The 18,185-nt window shown below is 46.8% G+C and overlaps 1 protein-coding gene across 7 annotated transcripts in view; it reads right to left on the reverse strand.

The window, feature by feature from the left end:
* Positions 1–16,313, reverse strand: part of SHLD1 (shieldin complex subunit 1) — a 37,625-nt gene extending 21,312 nt beyond the window's left edge. For 2 of the 7 annotated variants that reach the window (XR_010439645.1, XM_064709274.1), the window contains exons 1-3: positions 15,756–16,313; positions 14,934–15,052; positions 12,951–13,163 (exon numbers count right to left, since the gene is read on the reverse strand). Coding sequence is in view for 6 of the 7 variants with exons in the window: in XM_064709274.1 (XP_064565344.1) it covers positions 12,951–13,110 (160 nt within the window). In the remaining variant the exon portion in view is untranslated. Of the gene's footprint in view, positions 1–12,950; positions 13,164–14,933; positions 15,053–15,559 lie in introns of all 7 variants that reach the window. The other 5 variants (XM_064709280.1, XM_064709279.1, XM_064709277.1 and 2 more) reach the window with 5 other exon arrangements.
* Positions 16,314–18,185: the final 1,872 nt, after the last annotated feature.

Consider the following 18,185-nt stretch of genomic DNA (forward strand, 5'->3'; position numbering starts at 1 on the left):
AGTGACATCAGAAATAAATCACTGTCTCCATTAACTGTCAGCAGGTTGTTGAAAGCTAATAGCAATAGGTGATTTCTTAACAATGCAAACATATTTCCATTTATATTCCAAGATTTCTGGGCTTAAGAATCCTAATATTTCCTTCCATTCAATCCAAGACAGGCATGAAACTCACTGGCACAAACTCAGCGTCTCAGCCACTGGAGTTCACTTCTGGAATGCTGTCACAGGCTCTGCAGATGATTCACACACACACAGATGCTATCAGGCAAGTGCCTCATACAAAATAATAATTAGCAGCTGTAACAAACACCCTACCACAAAGCACTGGTGCAGCACAAAATGGATCTTCTCCAGTTATTTTATTTTGCAACTTCTGCTGCTTTCTTTACATTTTAATTGAGACTGCATCAGGAGAAAAATTAACCTAGAAATAACCTCATTAGACATCTAGAGAAGCAGCAATGTAGAACAATGTTAAATTCAGCTGGGATTGCAGATGGTAGCTCTGTAAATCAGATTCTCCTTCAATTCAGCTCTTCAGCACAATGTTCATCCTTTCAAGAAGTTGCTACTGAATGGTAAGACATCATGAAACAGATCCCACCTGTGCTGCACCACGGCCAGAAGTAGAGATGATGCATTTCTTTGCAATCTTAATAGACAATAACTGCCTAAATAATTGAATTCAAAATAAGTTTGTATTATGAATAGTACAGAAAGACGTGGGCTAGACTTTGGGTCAGCATATTAAGGATGAGTATTCCTTAGGTCTGTACAAATTACTGTAGTTTTGATTTATCTATCTATGGGTTATTAATTAATAAGGTAAAACATCACTGTAAAATTTACACATACACAAATACAACCTACACTGTGGACCCCCAAAAAATTTCTCCCCTCCTTCAACTCTGCCTTACCTGCTTCTCTAGTCAAACAATCCCCTTCTGCTCCTGATTCTGAGCATCTTGTCCAAGGATTTCTTTTCAATTAACAGTTCTTAAGAGATACAGTCTAGTGAAGGGAAGAGCTGTACCTATGACAGCATTGTTTTCAGCTTTTCCACCTGCAGAACAGGAATAGTCTTTTCTAAAGGGGAAAGGAAGGAGGTACCAGGCAGGATTAGATCAGCTTCAAGTCTGGTATGTCCCCTCCACTTGTGGTCTGTTCTAGGCGGCAACCTCGTGGTGGGGATATGTGGGTGTGACCTGACACTTGAAATTACACAGAGATTAACAAAAGCCTTGAAACACCATCAGATGTTTTCAATAGCTCAGCAACATTTGTATCAGCAAGAACTACTGAGTGAGCTTGCTCTTATTACCAACATCAGTGCAAAGTCACCTTTATTTCACGGCTAAACTCTTTGCCTCAATGATTTCCTGTTGCATTGAGTTTTAAAATCTAATTACCTGCTGTGAAAGAAGTGACTGATTTTGATTCTACTGCTTTTCCTTTTCGTCCAACAGACACAGAACCAACGTTCAGATTCCTGCTGAGATCATTACTGGTTTAAATTTAATTTTAAAAATAGAAAAAAGAAAATGTTTGCATCATTGAGCCAGAAATACACACATACAAACAGACCACTATGAGAGTACCAAAGCCTCCAGTGATCTAGAAGGCATAACAGTATACCTGTCTGTTTTCCCAGGCTTAGTCTTTCTGGTTGTTTTTGTCTCCTATTTGCAGATTAGGAAACCAAAACACCTAACAAACAAATTAACTAAAAAAACCCCCCAACAACAACAGCCACAAAAATCACACACACAAGACCCCAAAACTATTCCTGTCAGACACTGCAGCCTGCACTCCTTTAGTACTGACATGCATAATTTCATTACTCAGAGCTGTATAAAACAGTCTGTAGGCACTTATGGAAGGCAGGAATGCAAAGGGTTTACCTTCTTCACAAACCCAAATAACTTTTGGAGTAAGATAACCTCTCTGACACAGGCAGTGCTACATTTATAAAACACAGTGAACTTGTAAAACTCAAGCCCTCCCTTGCTTCCACCTGTACCCAGAGTGAGCACAAACAGAAATCCCTGGGCAGGCTGAAAGGAACAGCAAGCAGCCCACAGCACAAAATATTGTCATTTGCTTGCCAGTGCTTATTGCAGCAATAAATAACCAGCTGCCTGCCACCCTTCACAGAGAAACCCTTAGCATGGAGGCTTGCTGGAAAGACAGCAGCACTGCTCAGACTGACAGCATTCCATCTGTCTGGGAGGAGATTTCACAGGCACAGAGATGTCCATGCACATGAGGCCCAGCTCCTATGGAATCTAAGAAGGGAGGGCAGTGGGGTAGGGGTTGTTAAACTCATGAAATGAAGGAAGAAATCAGACGCAGGAGGGCTCCAGGACAAACCTTCGTGTACTGCAACCCACACTGATGCTGAATCACTGGGCTGTGTTGTTGTTTTGTTTCAAAAAATATTGTGGATGATGATGTGTGCTGTATTTTATGCCTGCAGTCTGCTGCTAAGGGGCTATGACTCACTATTTTTTATGCTGCAGCCTCATCAGTTGCACACCAGTGAGCTCAGTGAAGTAAACCAGAGAAAGAGAAGAAAAATGAGGCCTGAATTAAGACAGAGATCTAATTTAAATTCAGTGCCAGATGCCCCACAGGTAAGTGGTGATAGGAGTCTGACTGTGAGGCTTTAGGAACACTTCAGCTGGGCTCAATCCATGTGGTGTGGCACAAGCCAGATGTTACAGAGGGAAGCCAGGAAACATTGAGAGCAGCATGTGAATGTAAATGCAGGGACCAAATAACTGCACACAAATCCAGGGAAAATGGACCTACAGTGACCCCCACAATCCTGGCATTAATCCAAACCACGTCACTGCAGACAGAAAGGCCCTGCAGCCACAAGAGGGAAATGGCAGGCAGCACTGCTCAGTCCTTCATCCTCAACCCAGCTATGGAGCATCACTGCAGCACTGCAGGCACTGCATCCACCCTGAGCACATGGAACAGAGGCATCCTGCCCACAGCCCCCTGCTCAGCTCACTCAAACCTGCCATGGCAAAACTGGGTAGGAGCAATTTGCATCCTTTCACAGCAGCAAGCCTGGCCTCTACACTAAGCAGCATCCTGGGAGCACAGCTTCTCATTTAAACAACAGCAGTATAACTTTTCTGTTCTCCACCCTGCCACTAGGCACAGAGGATTCCCTGAAATGTGTTTTTTCTGTTGCCAGTTCACAGCAGCTCCTAAAGAAGCTTCAAATTCAGGGAATAAATTCAGAGGCAATAAGGGACCACAGCAATCAGGGCAGATGTATCTTGTTTTCTGTTGCTGCATTTTAACCACTGTCAGTACAAGGCATTTTGGGTGCAATAAACTCCAGCTGATTCTTCTACCACACAGTCACAGGCTACATCTGTGTGAAAAAACATCTGAATAACTGAGAGCTAAATGTAAGGAAAGCTTGCCAGTGAAAATGAAAAAGTCAGACCATGCATATTTGACCACTGGTGCCCAAAATTAGGGTCCACCAAGGCATTTTGTGTATCAGGACAGGTAAATCTGATAAATTAGGAGACAAAACACCTGTGTTTAGAATCAGACCAGGAAAAAAAAAAAAGTAGAAATCTTACTAATAGAGTTAAGAAAACAAGAGGTTTTAAAGAGACTTGAGGAGTGACATTTCTTATTTATGCATTGTGTATAAGCAGAACATCACAGTGCCCTCTAAACCACAAACACCACTCACAGCTGGACTGCAGGTGAGATGTCCCAGAGCATGTGAACAAAGGTGTGAAGCTCAGAGTTTGCTAGAAGCTCTGTACCCCATTTACCTGGGCTCTCTGCCCCAGCACAGCTGCATTTCAGGCAATGACACTGTTCTTCTGCTCCCCAAGTACTGATGCTAATGGGGGACCCCACAGCACTGTGTACCAAAGAATATCCCAGAGGGCTGGCACAGGCTGGCCTCAACATGGCATTCCAAGCCAATTTGCCCTTTTCTTCTGCCCCAGCCTGACATCCCCCATTATTTAAATTGCCATTTTTAAGGCACTTTCACAGATCTTTAGCACTCACAGCTAAGTGTCAGAGCTGAGACACCAAGGCAGGTTCTGCAGACAGCAGGGAAGGGCAGTGCTGGTTTTACACAACGATGTTGGCACAGGCATTCCATCTTTTGCCACTTGCTGGCTGCTCAGCACTGACACCCAATGATCCTGGGTCATCCTTGCATCACCTGCACTACAATAAAACCATAATACCAAGCTGCAAAGAGCAACTCTATTCTACAGGAAAGGAGCCAACATCTTGGGAGCCCCCCACAAAATTTAACATTGATAAAAAGATGCCATGAACACATGTCCAGGTAACAGGAACAGCTACAGCCCTTTGCAGCTTTCCACAGTGATTTGAATTACTAAGGATTCATGGCATGTACTTTCCTTTCTCCCTGGGAAAAAAGAAAGCATTCTGTGGAGGTGTTTCAGCTGTACAGAAGTTCTTGTCCAACAAAAGAAACAGAACAATTCATGCACACATGAGAATGTTTCACAACTGTATTAGTGCATTATTGAAGCACTTTGTTAGAAAAATGACTACCCTGGCTCACAGGCCTTGGGATTTGCTTTGTAGCTTCTCTTCTCCAGCTGTTAAGAAAAATTGGGAGTTTCATTGAAATTGTTTCCTACAAAAGATGCTTCTTTTTCTAAAAGCAGAAAGATAAACAGAACAAGTCTAACTGGACACTCTACAGGAGGGTCTGCAGGAGCCATAGTCCAACCCCCTTGTATTCCCTCTGTGAACACCAACTCTCATTCCCATGAGTTCCCTCTCATTCTCCTCTCTGGTCTTTGTCCCTTGTGTAACTCTCATGTCTGTCAATCTTGTAGTGAAAACTTCTTGCATGGTTTTAAAGCTAAAAACACATCCTAAAGGTATTTCTTGTTTTAGTTTTTTGGGTTTTTTTAAAAGAAACCAACCCTTTTTCTCCACAGTAGTAAAGTGAACTTCTCTGCCTTCCAACATTTCAAACACTGAGCACTGATTGTTCATAGATACACTGAAATCTGGTTCATATTATCCTTCTTTAGACACAAGTGCACACAAATTCTCCACTACAGCAGGAAAGCAAGGGACATTCTCCCAGCACTCTGCACACTGCTTGCTGAAATGCTTTCTGGACACCTGGACCCAACACAACACAAATAACCTTAACAATAGTCACTTCTCAATGGTAAGAAGCATCTATGAAAGGTTATCTTGGAATTCAGCACATAAAACCATCACTTGCCTGAAAAAGAGGAACTGCATTGAAGCTAACATGGTAACCCAAGGTGATGGGTAATGAGCTCACACACACATGCAGAATATTCTGTGCATCAATGGAGATGTCATTGCTATCCATCCTCCCATACCCTTCCAGCCCCACAGTCACATCAGGGATTGTTCCTGAGCTTCAAAATAGTGACAGAGTAAACCAAAACTTAGTGATTAAACAGCACAACCCCTTCTGCACAGGATTTCTGATCTCTCCCTCAACCTGACACTCTAATTTCCTCCTTCCCTTTGCTGAATCCTGCACTTTCACTCAACCCATATCTTTTCTATTGGCATTTCAGCACCTCTGCACAGAGCCACAATGATGCTAAAGGGAGCTGAGCTGGCAGTGAAGCAGATGAGTATCTCTGGGCTTCCAAATCTGATTGTGACAAGGAAATGGCCCAAGGCCAGCACCTGAGCAGAAGCAGGTGGTAAAAGCAATCCCTGAGCAAGATTGCACAGATGAGTCTAAACAAGGCATTTATCTGTTTCAGAAAAGAATGGAACTTGAAGAATTTCCTCTACAGCTTTGCACTAAAATAACTGTGCCATGGAAATAAGAATCTCTGATCTGCCTGCCTGCAATAAGCCAGACCCCCTGGCTTACAGCACTCAGTGGATCCCCTGCAGCCATGCACAGAAAAATGGAAGAGCAGCAAACCCAGTGTGTGAAACTGCAACCACAGCCATTAGTGCACTCTGGAGTCATGCTCCTGAGGGACTGACAAGGAATGTTATCCATTTGCTGAAATGCTGTCCTGTGCCATGGCTCCCATGCTGGCCACACAGCCCTGTTAACACAGTCTGTCTGTCCTTGGAAATTCTGGGGCCCAACTGGAGACAATTTACAGGCAAATGTGTCTCAGATAGGAGCTCAGTGTGGTGGAGACAGCCATCCTGAGTGAATCCTTGTTTTACAGGGTGAGGATTCAGTAACCACTCTGCTGCCTCCAGCAGCCTCAGCTGAGTGCCAACATCCAGCTGCTCCAGGATAGACCCCCCTCCACTGCTGACTTCCAGGGCAAGAACAGAGATCCTTGCTTTGAAAAGCCTGAGCAGGGCTGCAAAAGCAGCTTCAGGCACAGGAGAAACTTTGCACTACATATGTGATAAGCAAGTATTTGCAGAATGGGGAAGGCAAGGGAAGCACCCATACAGAAGGAACCCAAGCAAGGAGCAGCTTTTCAGACACATCTGCACTGTATTTTGCAGCCTCACAGAGCCAGTGACATCTGGCTTCCCAAAGACACCCCCATCCCAGCCTGATACCAGTCTGGCTTGCTCAGGAAGAACTCCTGAGGTCTTCTTTTACTAGCTTGGAAATTGTTCACTGTTCCCATAATATTTAATGGCATTGTAGTGGTTGCAAATGATGGCTGAATTTTTTATTATTCTCCTGTAAAATCCTTATTTAAACAGCTTCTGTTCCCAATTATAATTTTCCATCTCAAAGGACTCCACATCTGCACTTCAGAGGATGAAAACTGATTAATAAAGAATTTAACAAACTCTTGTCCATTCTTGCCCATTGTACAAATTCTTGACATTTATTTACAGGATTTAATTCCTTTTCATTTAAATGATTAATGCTCACAGGTAAGATAAAACAGCACTGGCCTGGTAAGATAAAACAACATTTGCACAAACATGTACAAAGCTGCCTCACAGCTACCTTAGGAACAATTACCATAATGACATTACTGCAGTCTGAATTGGATTAGGTCACAGCAAAGGACAAACACTGACAGCTGTGATGAGAGAACTAAAAGTCCAGGCTGGAATGACAATTTAGATAAAGGTAAGGAAGAAATGCCCCACTGGGACTCTGACAGCTTGGCAGAACAAGGTGATATTAAAAGCTCCCAGTCCCAGCAGAGGGCAGACAGGTCCCACTGTCTGTCACTGATGGTGTGACCCTGGCTGGATGCCCCCAAAGCCACACTCCCCTCCACAGAGGTGAAGAAATACAGCAAAAGGTTCATGAGCTGAAATAAGGACAGGGAGAGATCCCTCACTGAATACATCGTGGCAGATTCAGCTTGGGGAAATTAGATTAATTATTACCAATCACACTCAGAGCAGGGTAATAAGAAGCAAAACAAATTCTCCTTCCCAAGAGACAAACTCCCAAGCTCCCCTTCATGCAGAGAAACACAGAATCCAAGCAGACAACTTCAGTGCAGGAGTACAACTCCCTGTCTCTGTTACTGAAGCATCTTCTCTGTAGTTGATTTCTAATTATTAATGGTCTAATACAAACTGCTCACTTTCATAGAACACAGAGGTACTCTGAAGCATTAAAGTCTGAAAGGCAAGGCACACGTCTCAGCTTTTTCCCTAATGTATGCATAGTGCTCTAATTCTCCTCAGGACCAGTTTTCTTCCTCAGACTGTGTAGAATAAAACTCTGCCTTTTTCTGTTCTAGGATTCACTTTTGGCTGGATGTTTTATGTAACACATCCCTGACAAATTAATTTACACAAGATCTAAGACCTACAATGACCCAGTGGTTCCCAGTGCTGTCTTTTGTGTGCTGTGCAGTTTCCCTGTACTCCTTTTATGTCAGCTGGCATAAATTCCACCTTGCCTTTTCATTCCAGTACTCAACACAAGTGGGTCACAAAGAGATGCTTGGAGGGTTGGTGATGCCAAACTCACCAGAGCCATGGAGTCACCTACTGAAGAGCCTGTCCATAACTTCAGTGGAGCTGCACAACTTCAAGTCCACTGCCCCACATCATCCATACAAAATTAAAAGTGTTGAAATATTTTGCTTTTCTTTTTCCTCTTGGTAAGACTCGAGTCTAAGAAAAATCTAGTATATTGCTCATACTTGAGAGTGCACTTGATTAAAAACCATCACTTAAAAAACCCTCGAAAGTTGTAAGCCTGCCAGGCTGGTGAAATCAGAAATGGGTAACATTGAGCACTAGAGGGCAGCAGAAAACAAACCAAAACCGGTAAATCCACCAGTCCCCAGAAACAGGGACCATGTTCCTCACCACGGCCAAGGCAAGCACTGTGCTTAACTAATTTCAACACACTGGTTTAAAAGAAAATAAATTCTGTTGTTCTACGCTCTGTTTGAGACCACATAATTAGCTCTGTTTGAGACCACAGCTCAAACTGAAGTGGGTTTGCATGTTAACTTCTGCAGTCAATGAAAACTTCCCATCACCAAGCACCTGTGAACAGCACCCCTCCCTTCACCTTCCACGCAAACCAAAACCTAAAACATTCTCAGTGTGATCAATATTTTTTAGGCAAAGGAGACTATCAGACGTTTCTGTATCTGACCTGAAGCTCACTTATGAGCCCCTTCTAGCTCAGCTTTGGCTCAGTCTGAAAGCAATTTAAAACATCACACACCTTTTGGATTTATGAAGTTACACAAACCTCTTGAAGACACTATATATAAAAGTGTTTAGCCAAACAAAAAATTAATTTTGGAAATTTGGCAACTTTAGGCAGCAGTGGCAGCTCAGACAGCCAAGCTGTAACTTCTACACCAAGCACTGAGTTCTGGGCTGAACTGAACCTGCACCAGCACCACCAAGAGACAGCCCTAAAAGAGCTGCTGATGTGACCAAATACACTCCTTTCATTTTCAGCCTCTACATCAACACGTGTGAACAGTTCCCAGGCAGGAAAAGCAGAAGCCATGCTGGACTTCTTCAGTAAACACAAACCCACTTCTGCAAAACAGATTAAGTAACACCTGACGGGCCAGAGGACATGGCAGAGAGTATTTAAGGTAGAGAGCATTTAGGGACAAGTCAGAACACATGCACCAACATCAGCACCACTCCTCAGTTGCTAATAAAAGACACAGCAACTCACCACAAAGCTGGGCATGAAAATTCACTGGGAGCCCCTGGAACCCCTGTGAAAGCCAGGACACATTGCAGAGCACTGGATCTTGGCTGTAGCTGTGCTGCTGCCAGGAAGAGGAGCTGTCCCCACTTCATCCACACAAACACTCACATGGCTGCCCAGAAAGCTGGGCCAGTTCCCTGAGCTGATTTCCCACTGTGTACCAGCACTAAGGATCAACCAGGAATAGTAAGCACAGCCAGGAGCAGCCTGGGACTCTCCTTGCACCACAGAGGTCAGGGAAGCCCATGGAAAATAACTAAAGGTAAGCCTGGGCTCAAACTTGAAACAAAGGGCAGGAACAAAAGTAGCACTTCTGGAGAGGCAACTAAAGGTTGAACACCTCTTTAATTAATTTTGCTTTTTAAAAAAAGCCAGTCAGCTTTTAGATATTTGCAGGTCCCTTCAAGCCTACAGGAAACTCTTGTCATCCTTCTTTTATTTTCTCTGTTCCTGTGACACACCATTTTCTTCCACTGGGTGACCCTGTCCACCCACCCATTTGAGAACACAGCTTCTCATCACAGAGAAAAAGCAACGAAGGCAGAGGCTACAGGACAAACAGGGAGGCCCATCTGCCCAAGATGACAAGCCCCAGGAAGGGCCATGAAAGGAGATGGGACTGAGCATTGCCTATGCCTCAGACAGGCAGTCTCCCAGGCATGATTCCACAGCTGAACTCTCAAATGCTGCTTCCAAATTGAGGAGAATTTCTCCAGGGCTGCACTGGCAAATCCAGTTCTGCCTGACCACAGAGCATGGGCAGAGCCCAGAACCCTGTGCTCTGCCAATTTGTAGAGCACACCTGTTGATTATTCTCTAGCACTTCCTTAGGTTGCAATTTTTCCATGTAAATAGTATTTTTCCACTGTCCCTGGTACTCTCTGGTTCAGTGCCCTGATTTAAGGCTTTCCCACACACACACTTGAGTGCTGCCTGCCAAGTAAGAACTTCTGCTGGCAACTTCTCTTAATCCAGAGGAAGTGGTAATGTCTTCCTGGTGTATTGAGCAACTGAGTGATGCAGATTAAAAAAATGATAAACAATTACATTTTTAAAAACTATCTTCCAGTATGGGATAAAAAAAGTTGAAGAATATTGAAGTGTTTACTGATCCCATTTAATTTTCCATTATCACTTAGACACTTGAACTCACTGTGACAATAAGCTAAAGGTATGAATGGCTGTTGCAAGAGCAGAACCCTCTCTTGCACACCAATCATAAAACCACTTATTTATAAACCATTTAAGAGACTTAGTAATGTTCCTACAGGACTACTGCTTTCTTGCCTGGGGATGCCTGCTTTCAGAAGGCCCTGTATTCATGGCTAATGAGTACCTACCTTCTGCTATTAGAGAGGATGGAGCCCTTACCAGTCTCTAGACTAATAAAACCTGTTCCTGGTGCCTCAGGCAGTAGGAACACCCCATGACCATTTCCACCTCCTGAGGCACGGATGGTGTGGTGCTTCAGTCAGTCTCGGTCCAGTTCATGTGGCAGATGGCAGAAAACACAGCCTGTCCTGTCAGTCTGTTTCATTCCTACGGAAGCTGCCACATTCCCAGAGGCCTATGGGCCTTTTGGAAATGCTTTTGAATCACCAGGGAAGATCCTCATCCATCCTGCCCAAGCCCCAATCCCTTGGTCATCCTGTGGGGGTGCAACCCACAGCGACTCCCACTCTTCCCGCTTACACAACGCCACAGCAGCAGCTCTCAATGCCTCGTGACAAAACAAACAAACATGGGAGCTTCCTTTCCCAGGATACATTTGACAGAACTTGCTTTTCCAAGAATATCTGACATGGACAGACTGTTTCTAAAACCATCTTCCTGTCTCTTCTGCCACAGTGACCAAACTCAATGGGCTGGAACGCTGAAGTTGCATCAACAGAGAGAGTTTAAGTGGGTATGTGTATTGGTTTGATGTTTTGTGAGGAGAAAAGAACCAAGATATTCAGAGCATGAATGGTTATCCTGTGACACTTGGATGATTTCACTCCAGGAGCACAGAGGCATCCCACAGTTATTGCTAAGGGGTTTCAGTTGTGAGCAGTCTCTACAACAAGCAATGAAGGGGAGGGTTCATGGGCCTCATCTGCTCTCCTCAGCACACCTGGAATCCACATGGCACAGGGGGTGTTGGGGACAGCCAGGAGGCAGGATGTGGCCTCAGCATACCCTGGTGCTGAGCCTCAGCTGCCTGCTCCCCACAGCCCCACAAGCACTTCCCCAGCACTGTCATTTCCACATGTGCTGCTCCCACCAAGCCTCAGACATTCCTGGGGCTGCCAAGTGGTCAGGCAGTTATTCCATGAGTCCCATCCCACACAGCGATCAGGGCCAGCTGCCCTGAGCCACACTGAATGGTGTTTGAGCAACACATCCCAGGAAACTGCCTCACAGCCCCCAGGATTGCCTCATACCTTCACACAGGCCTTGTGAAACCTGAGTAGACAAATGCCTTCCAGCCTGTCTCACTACCAGAGCAGCTTCTCCATGCTCCTGTCCCATGGCAGTGGAAAAGGCTGGCTCAGGACATTCTTGCAGTGCTGGTCACTACTCTTAGACACAAAAACAAAGCAAAACCTCAAAACAGACATGCTATTGCTCCAGTGCAACAAGGATCACAGAATGTGATATGTGCTGTGGTTTAAAGCAGAGGTTAACAGCAGAAGATTCCCATCATTATTAAGATAAGACATGTGACCTCCTGGTCTGTGTGAAAAACCAAAGCAAGGCTTGGTCTCTGCTGTTGGCAGATTCCATTACAGATCTGGATGTCTCACACCTAGAGCTGAAGGCAAATGCACAGGCAGCCAGTCAGATTCAGCTGAGAGAGGCCAGTTGGTAGATCCCCCTGCTCACCTGCCTGGCACATGGGCCATTCCCACTGCAAGTAACTCCCCTGTTGAATTTCAAGCTAATTACTTGGAAGCAGATCACAAAAAACCATTTTAGAGTAAGAAGAGGAGCCAAATCCTACTTTTACACTCCTTAAAGATTCAAAAGTAACCAGAAATGTTGTCAGTGACATTTTACCCACTCAGGTGTCTTGACAAATCCTCTCCACACATCATTTGTTGAGCAGAACTTATTTTCCCCCCCAATATTAAACATAATCACTAGAACCTTCATTCCAGCCAGCATGCATGCATGGCAAGAAGTGCCACATTTTGATCTCACTTTTCTTGCCAGCTGTCCCTTATCTTCTCAGATAAACAATTTATACCATTACTTCTAAGAATCTGGAGTAGTGGCTGACCTAAAATGCTACTTCTGCAGAAGCCAGTCCTTTTTCAGGTGAGGAGTAGAACTGAAGCAGTCCTCACCACACTACTGTCATTAGCACAAGCAAAGACTCAGTTATGATTATTATTAAAGTAATGGAGTGATGAGGCCACATCCTAAGCATGTGGTGAGCACATGAAAAACACAGGGAAAAGTTTAAAAACTCTTCCTACTGACTGTGGTAATTTGTGACAGTGTTTACTCCTGACGTCTGGAGGACATAATTAGCTGTCCTCCTGAGAACACATTAAACATGAAGAATATTGCAGCACATTAGCAGCTGACAGCATCCTCTGAGCTCCTCTCCTGTGTCCCATCAACCCACAGTTCCCACTGTTTGTGTCCAGCTGGAGCTGTGCTAAAATTGTGGTTTATGACAGGCAGGTGCACCAGTATGAGACTGCAGTGACTCAGTCAAGCAGCACATTGCCCACACAGCTGAAGCACTGGCTAAAGAAAGAGCATGTGGAGAGGCAGAAGCTGTTACCTGTGGGTGGAGAGGGAAAAACATCCCCAGAAGGATAAAGCTCCTGGCTGTTCTCAGAGCTGTGTGGAGGCACAAAGTGCTCTGCCAGGTCACAGACAGAGGGGAGGTCCAACATGCTGCTCTCTGAGGTGTGACTCGGTGACGTCTCCTCTTCTTCCATGGTCCCAGTGCAGACAGAAATGAGACTCAGCTGGGTTTTTACAGCATGAAAACCTAAGCAGAAGTCAGCACAAATAATTTGGCATTTTTGTACTGCTTTATGAGATGACAGGAGCTGCTCTAGTATAATCATACTTCAATTAAGAAAATAAAAAGAAATTTAAAGATGTAAAGAAAGAACAGCAAGCCCCATAGATAACAGCTCTCAGCCTTAAGTAGGATAACTAGGAGACCACAATAAATCTGGCTTTCCTAGAGGCTTCCCAGAAGTACAGCCTCAGGCCCCAAAACTAGGAAGCCATGGAGCATATTCCCCTCAAGAGTATCCTCTGCGGGCCATTTAAAAGCAAACACTTTCTACAGGGTCCCTTTCCACTGATGCTGCCACAAGTCTCAGGTTAAACCAACCCCTCCTGGCTTATGTTCAGTAGCAGAAAGACAAAGCATCTTAAAACTTGGCAGCCTCAGTCTCACAGGGATGGCAAAGATTTCCTGGTGTGGAGACACCAGAGCAGTTGTGTTATATAATCAGTGCTCAGCACTTTGGAAAGCTTTGGTTGAAGCATCCCCTCAGCCCAACACCTTTTTATCAAGCTTCCTCAACCAGTCCACCAGCACAGAGGGAAGAACACACAGCAAGACAGGGCTGGTGCCACCCAGCTCCACACCAAGGGTTACAGTGGATGGGCAACTCCTTTGGAGAGGATGGATCTAAAGTGTTCCAGCCACATGAGTGTCTGGGGCAGAAGAGCAGTGAAGTGAGGAAAACTTGGTGGGGTAAGAGTGACAAGACAGAGGGTCCAGATCTGGTGGTCAGGCAATGGCCTGTGGCCCTACAGGCTTACATTTATCTTCTTTTCTTTAAAATTAAGGCAAATTCTTGTTTTGGGGGTATCATCAGTAAGGAATGTGACAGCCACAGTGGGCAAGGAAATCCCCAGAACGCATTAGTACTGAAAAATAAATACCTCCAGGCAGATTTTTAAAAAATGACAGAATTCCTTAGGTGCTTCTGTGCTGAGTAAACTTTTATCCAAGATACACCTCTGACCTTTGCAAAATGCTGGCTAGCTCACTGATGAAGAGAGGGGAGATGATGGCTGTGATACCAGAGAAGAGCAGCTGCCTTGCCTTGGAGGGAAAAGGTCTGTGCACTCACAGAAAGATTCCAGGAAAAAGGCAGTGGAAGGTTAAAAACAAAACAAACACACAAACAAATACACAACCATCTTCCCCCACCAGAAGGAAACTTCTCCTCTACTGCTCTTCATGCACCAAAATATAAATGATTTGTGCATAAGGAATATAGAGAAGGAAAAACTTTCCTCAAATATTCTGTTTATGATGTGTGCTACTTTAAAGTAGAATGGTATTTTAAAGAACTAAACTACCTATACCTTTCACTGGTCTGGAAAACCCCCAAAAACACACACCACAAGCCCAATGAATTCTATCCCTCCAAGGGACAAAATGGCAAATGGCAGATTAGAGCAATAGGAGCTGCTGGTGTGACACCACAGCAGCTGAAGGCTGTCACTGATGGCAGCTGCAGCAGCCCTGCATGTCTCTGCCAGCTGCCTGGCTTGCCACAACAGGACTAATAACAACATGTGCAACCATGCTTTGATCAGGCTTAGACAGAACAAAGCAGTATTAAAAAATAATAGTTTTCCTTTGGATTAGCTCCCTCTAGTCCTTCTAAGGCAGGTACAAGGCAGTCCTACCCCCAAAGCTGATGGTGAGACTGCAACTCATGGTGTTGTTGCACTCAGCCCTGGACCTTCAGACAAATGAAGGAGATTCACTATTTCCTCTGTGCCATACCTGGTAAGAGAGAGCACTGATGTGCAAACAGTCCCTCTGGACAAAGTCCAGGAGCAAACAGTCTTTTGCTGCTTCAGGATTCCCTTATTCTTCCTTCATGGTCTGTCAGCCCCAGACTGCTGGAACAAAACAAACAGGTCAGTCAGATGCTTTGGGCCAGCTGATCTGGCAGATGGACAGAGTGACCTTTCAAAGTGCACATGCTAGCCAATGTCAACAGCCAGTCATCACAAATGCCACTGTTTCTTGGGTCTGGTTCAGAGGAAAAGTTTCTTCTAGGAATCAGAAAGAGTACATCTAGTTATGCCCTTGAACATCTCGACAGCCATGGAAACCTCCAGGAAAGGGGCTGGCACATCCTAGAAGTAAAGACAAGATTTACTTTACAAGAAGCTGCCAGATGGGCTGTTTGTTCAAAACCCATGAAGCAGACAAGCAAGGAGTAGCTGGCAACGTTCCCTGCCTCCTGTGGAGAGCAGGTATTTCCCCAACAGGTTTATCTAGGGGTGTCTTGAAGTCAGCAGCCTGTTTTGTCAAACCTCAACCAGGAAATGTGTTTTAAGAGGGCCACAAAACCCACCCAACACAGCGTCACAAAACGCAAATCCTGTTTCCTTTGCCATTACCTGGGTTATTTTCAGTGAGCAACCAGGACAGGCATAGCTTCAGGCAGGAACTGGATGTTTTTCTGGGCCACCCTCACCAATGGCACCGCACAGATACCAGGAATGTCCCAAAAGCCCGTCCTGCACAGGCTTGCCCGGCTGGCAGCATTGCTGCACAATGTGATGGGTACAGCACGATGTGAAGCACCGGCCTTACCAGCTGCCCTGCTCAGCAGGTGAGGGGGTTCTCTTCCTCCCGGCCTCGTTCCTTTCCCTTTTCCTTCAGGCAATATTCAGGAGTTATTTCAAAACCCCCTCCCCTGGCAGTGAAGCGCATCAGGAGTGACACAGGGCATGGTGCGAGCCCGAAGAACGGCGTGGGCCAAAGCCCGAGCGCCCCGCGGCCCGGCCACGGCTGCTGCGCCACCTCCTGAAGGAAAATGCCACCGCAGCAGCCCAAAGGCAGCCACAGCTCGGGGGAGGAGGGAGTGGAAACAGGGGGAAAGCCAAAAGCGCGGTAGGGCTGCCCCGGGCCGGGCCGCACTCGCACAGCCGCGCCTCGGGCCCTCCACACGCTGCTGCCGGGCCAGCGAGGGCCCTGCCGCCCCGAGGCCGCCAAAGGGCGAGGGGAAGCGGGCAGAAGCCTCACGGCTGGGGGCACGTGTGACCGGAGAACCCCGAGCTCAGCGTTACTGGACTAGGAGGGCCAGCGCTAAAAGGAAGCCGGGCAGCGGCGGCGGCAGCGGCCCCTCGTGCGGCGCCGAGAGCGGCTGCGCAGGCCCGGCCAGTCCCCGCGGGACTGCGGGTGGGAAGGGGGCGGGTGGATTTCAAAATGTTCCCAGCCGGGTTTTCCTCGCAAGGCGTTCAGCTCGGGTTTATCTCTCTGCATTCAGAGGGGAGGGGTTTTGGCGGGCTCAGGCAGTGGCGCTGTCCCGTGCCTGGCACACCGGATGCTCAGCGCTTGGTCGCTGGGCACCGCCGCCCTGCAGAGGCGCAGCTTGGCCGGGCCCTGAGCAGCAATGAGCGCGGCGCTGCAGGGTGCAGATATCATAGCCTGGGCTGAGAAAAAACCAGCACAATTCCCGCGCGGAACACAAGCTGCCAGCCTTCCTCCGAGGGCCTGCGGAGCTCATGGAGGAGATGTGCACCGAGGACTCCATGTGCTCCCACCGGGAGTTTCAGCAGGAGGCGGAGCGGAAGCTTCGCAAACCCCGCTGGGCAGCGGGACACAAACCACGCTCAGTTTGGGGCATCCCATGGCTTCGGCGCCTGGCACGGTCGGTGTGTGCTGCCACTGCCACAGCCACAGCAGGCGTGGTTGGTGACAAGGACATTTACGGGGCACCGACACAGATATCCTGAGTCTCTAGCAGGGCTGCAGGGAGCATCGCGGACAAGCGCTGGATCCTCCTCCAGCACAGAGCACACAGCGCAGGGCGCAGCCAGACATCCCGGGGCGGAGGTCAGAGACCCGCCCTGCCGCCGTCCGGGCAGGCAGGCGGGAGGAAAGCTGCCGGCCCACCTGCCGGGAACGAGTGCTGCCCGGGGAGAGCTGCCTGGGCTCTTGGCACGCCTGCTGTGACAGAGACTGGGAAGGGACTGGGAGTTTTTTCCAAGAGCCTTTGGACTTCAGAGTTACTGAGAGCAAACTGATGTGTTCAGGAGGAAGTCCCTAAAAGGAGGGGAAATCAGTTTGAAGTTCCGGGGCTGCCAAGAGGGCTTTGTTTTTCTTGCAGGCTTGAGCTGGGAAAGGTCTCCACAGGGAGAGCCTTTAGATCTGTGTTTCAGGCACAGCAGTGACTCTGCCTGCCCTTACAGTGCCTCTCGATCCAGGCCTGGGCATCTGGGGTCACTGCCCAAGTGGAGATGCAAACCTGGCTACACCCTGGGCCCTGCTCTAGTGTTAGGCTACCTCTTGCCAGTTGTATCTGTCCCCAGGAACTACCCCTCCCTCTGTGGGGGCATTCTGTGACCTGGAAGGCAGCACCCCAGCCCTTCATTTCCTTGCTGGGATTAGAGCTGGAGCTGAGCTGAGGAATTCAAAACATCAGCAGGTCTGCTTTGTGTAGTTCTGGGAGCACATGCAATATTACAGCATGCAGAAAACAGCCATCTCTGTGATTTCACCCCAATGGATCATGCCAGGTCTCTGCCACTAGAAAAGCTCTGGCAGTGGGGAACACCACTGGCTCCTGGAAAAGCAAGGAGCTCCAGCAAACAGAACTGCCAAGGAAGCTGTAGTACTCATTAACAAACCTACACAGCTTACCAGTTTCTATTTGTCATACTGGGTGGGCAGCCAAATCTTTGAAGTTCATTTCCCTCCTCTCCCTCACCAGAAATGAGGAGCTCCTGCAGTGCTGGCACCGCCACCGTCATAGTCTACACATTGTAATCTTTATTCCTTATGAACTGTGTTATCAGCAAGAAGATAAAGTTTGCCTGTAGTATTTAGGGCAAGTCTCTAAGTGTGTACTACGCTCCCCTTTATCAGCCTCTTGTTGTTAGCACATGATAAAACTCCACCAGCAGTCCTGTCTGAAGCTGGTTAAAATAGAAGGTACATGAGAGCCAGGAAACTCAGAATTAAACCCCACACTTGACATTTAGCAAAGATCAGACTACTGAGAGTCAGCTGGGGAAAAGG

The sequence above is a fragment of the Zonotrichia leucophrys genome, chromosome 3, assembly GCF_028769735.1.
Source record: "Zonotrichia leucophrys gambelii isolate GWCS_2022_RI chromosome 3, RI_Zleu_2.0, whole genome shotgun sequence".
Classification (NCBI taxonomy): Eukaryota; Metazoa; Chordata; class Aves; order Passeriformes; family Passerellidae; genus Zonotrichia; species Zonotrichia leucophrys.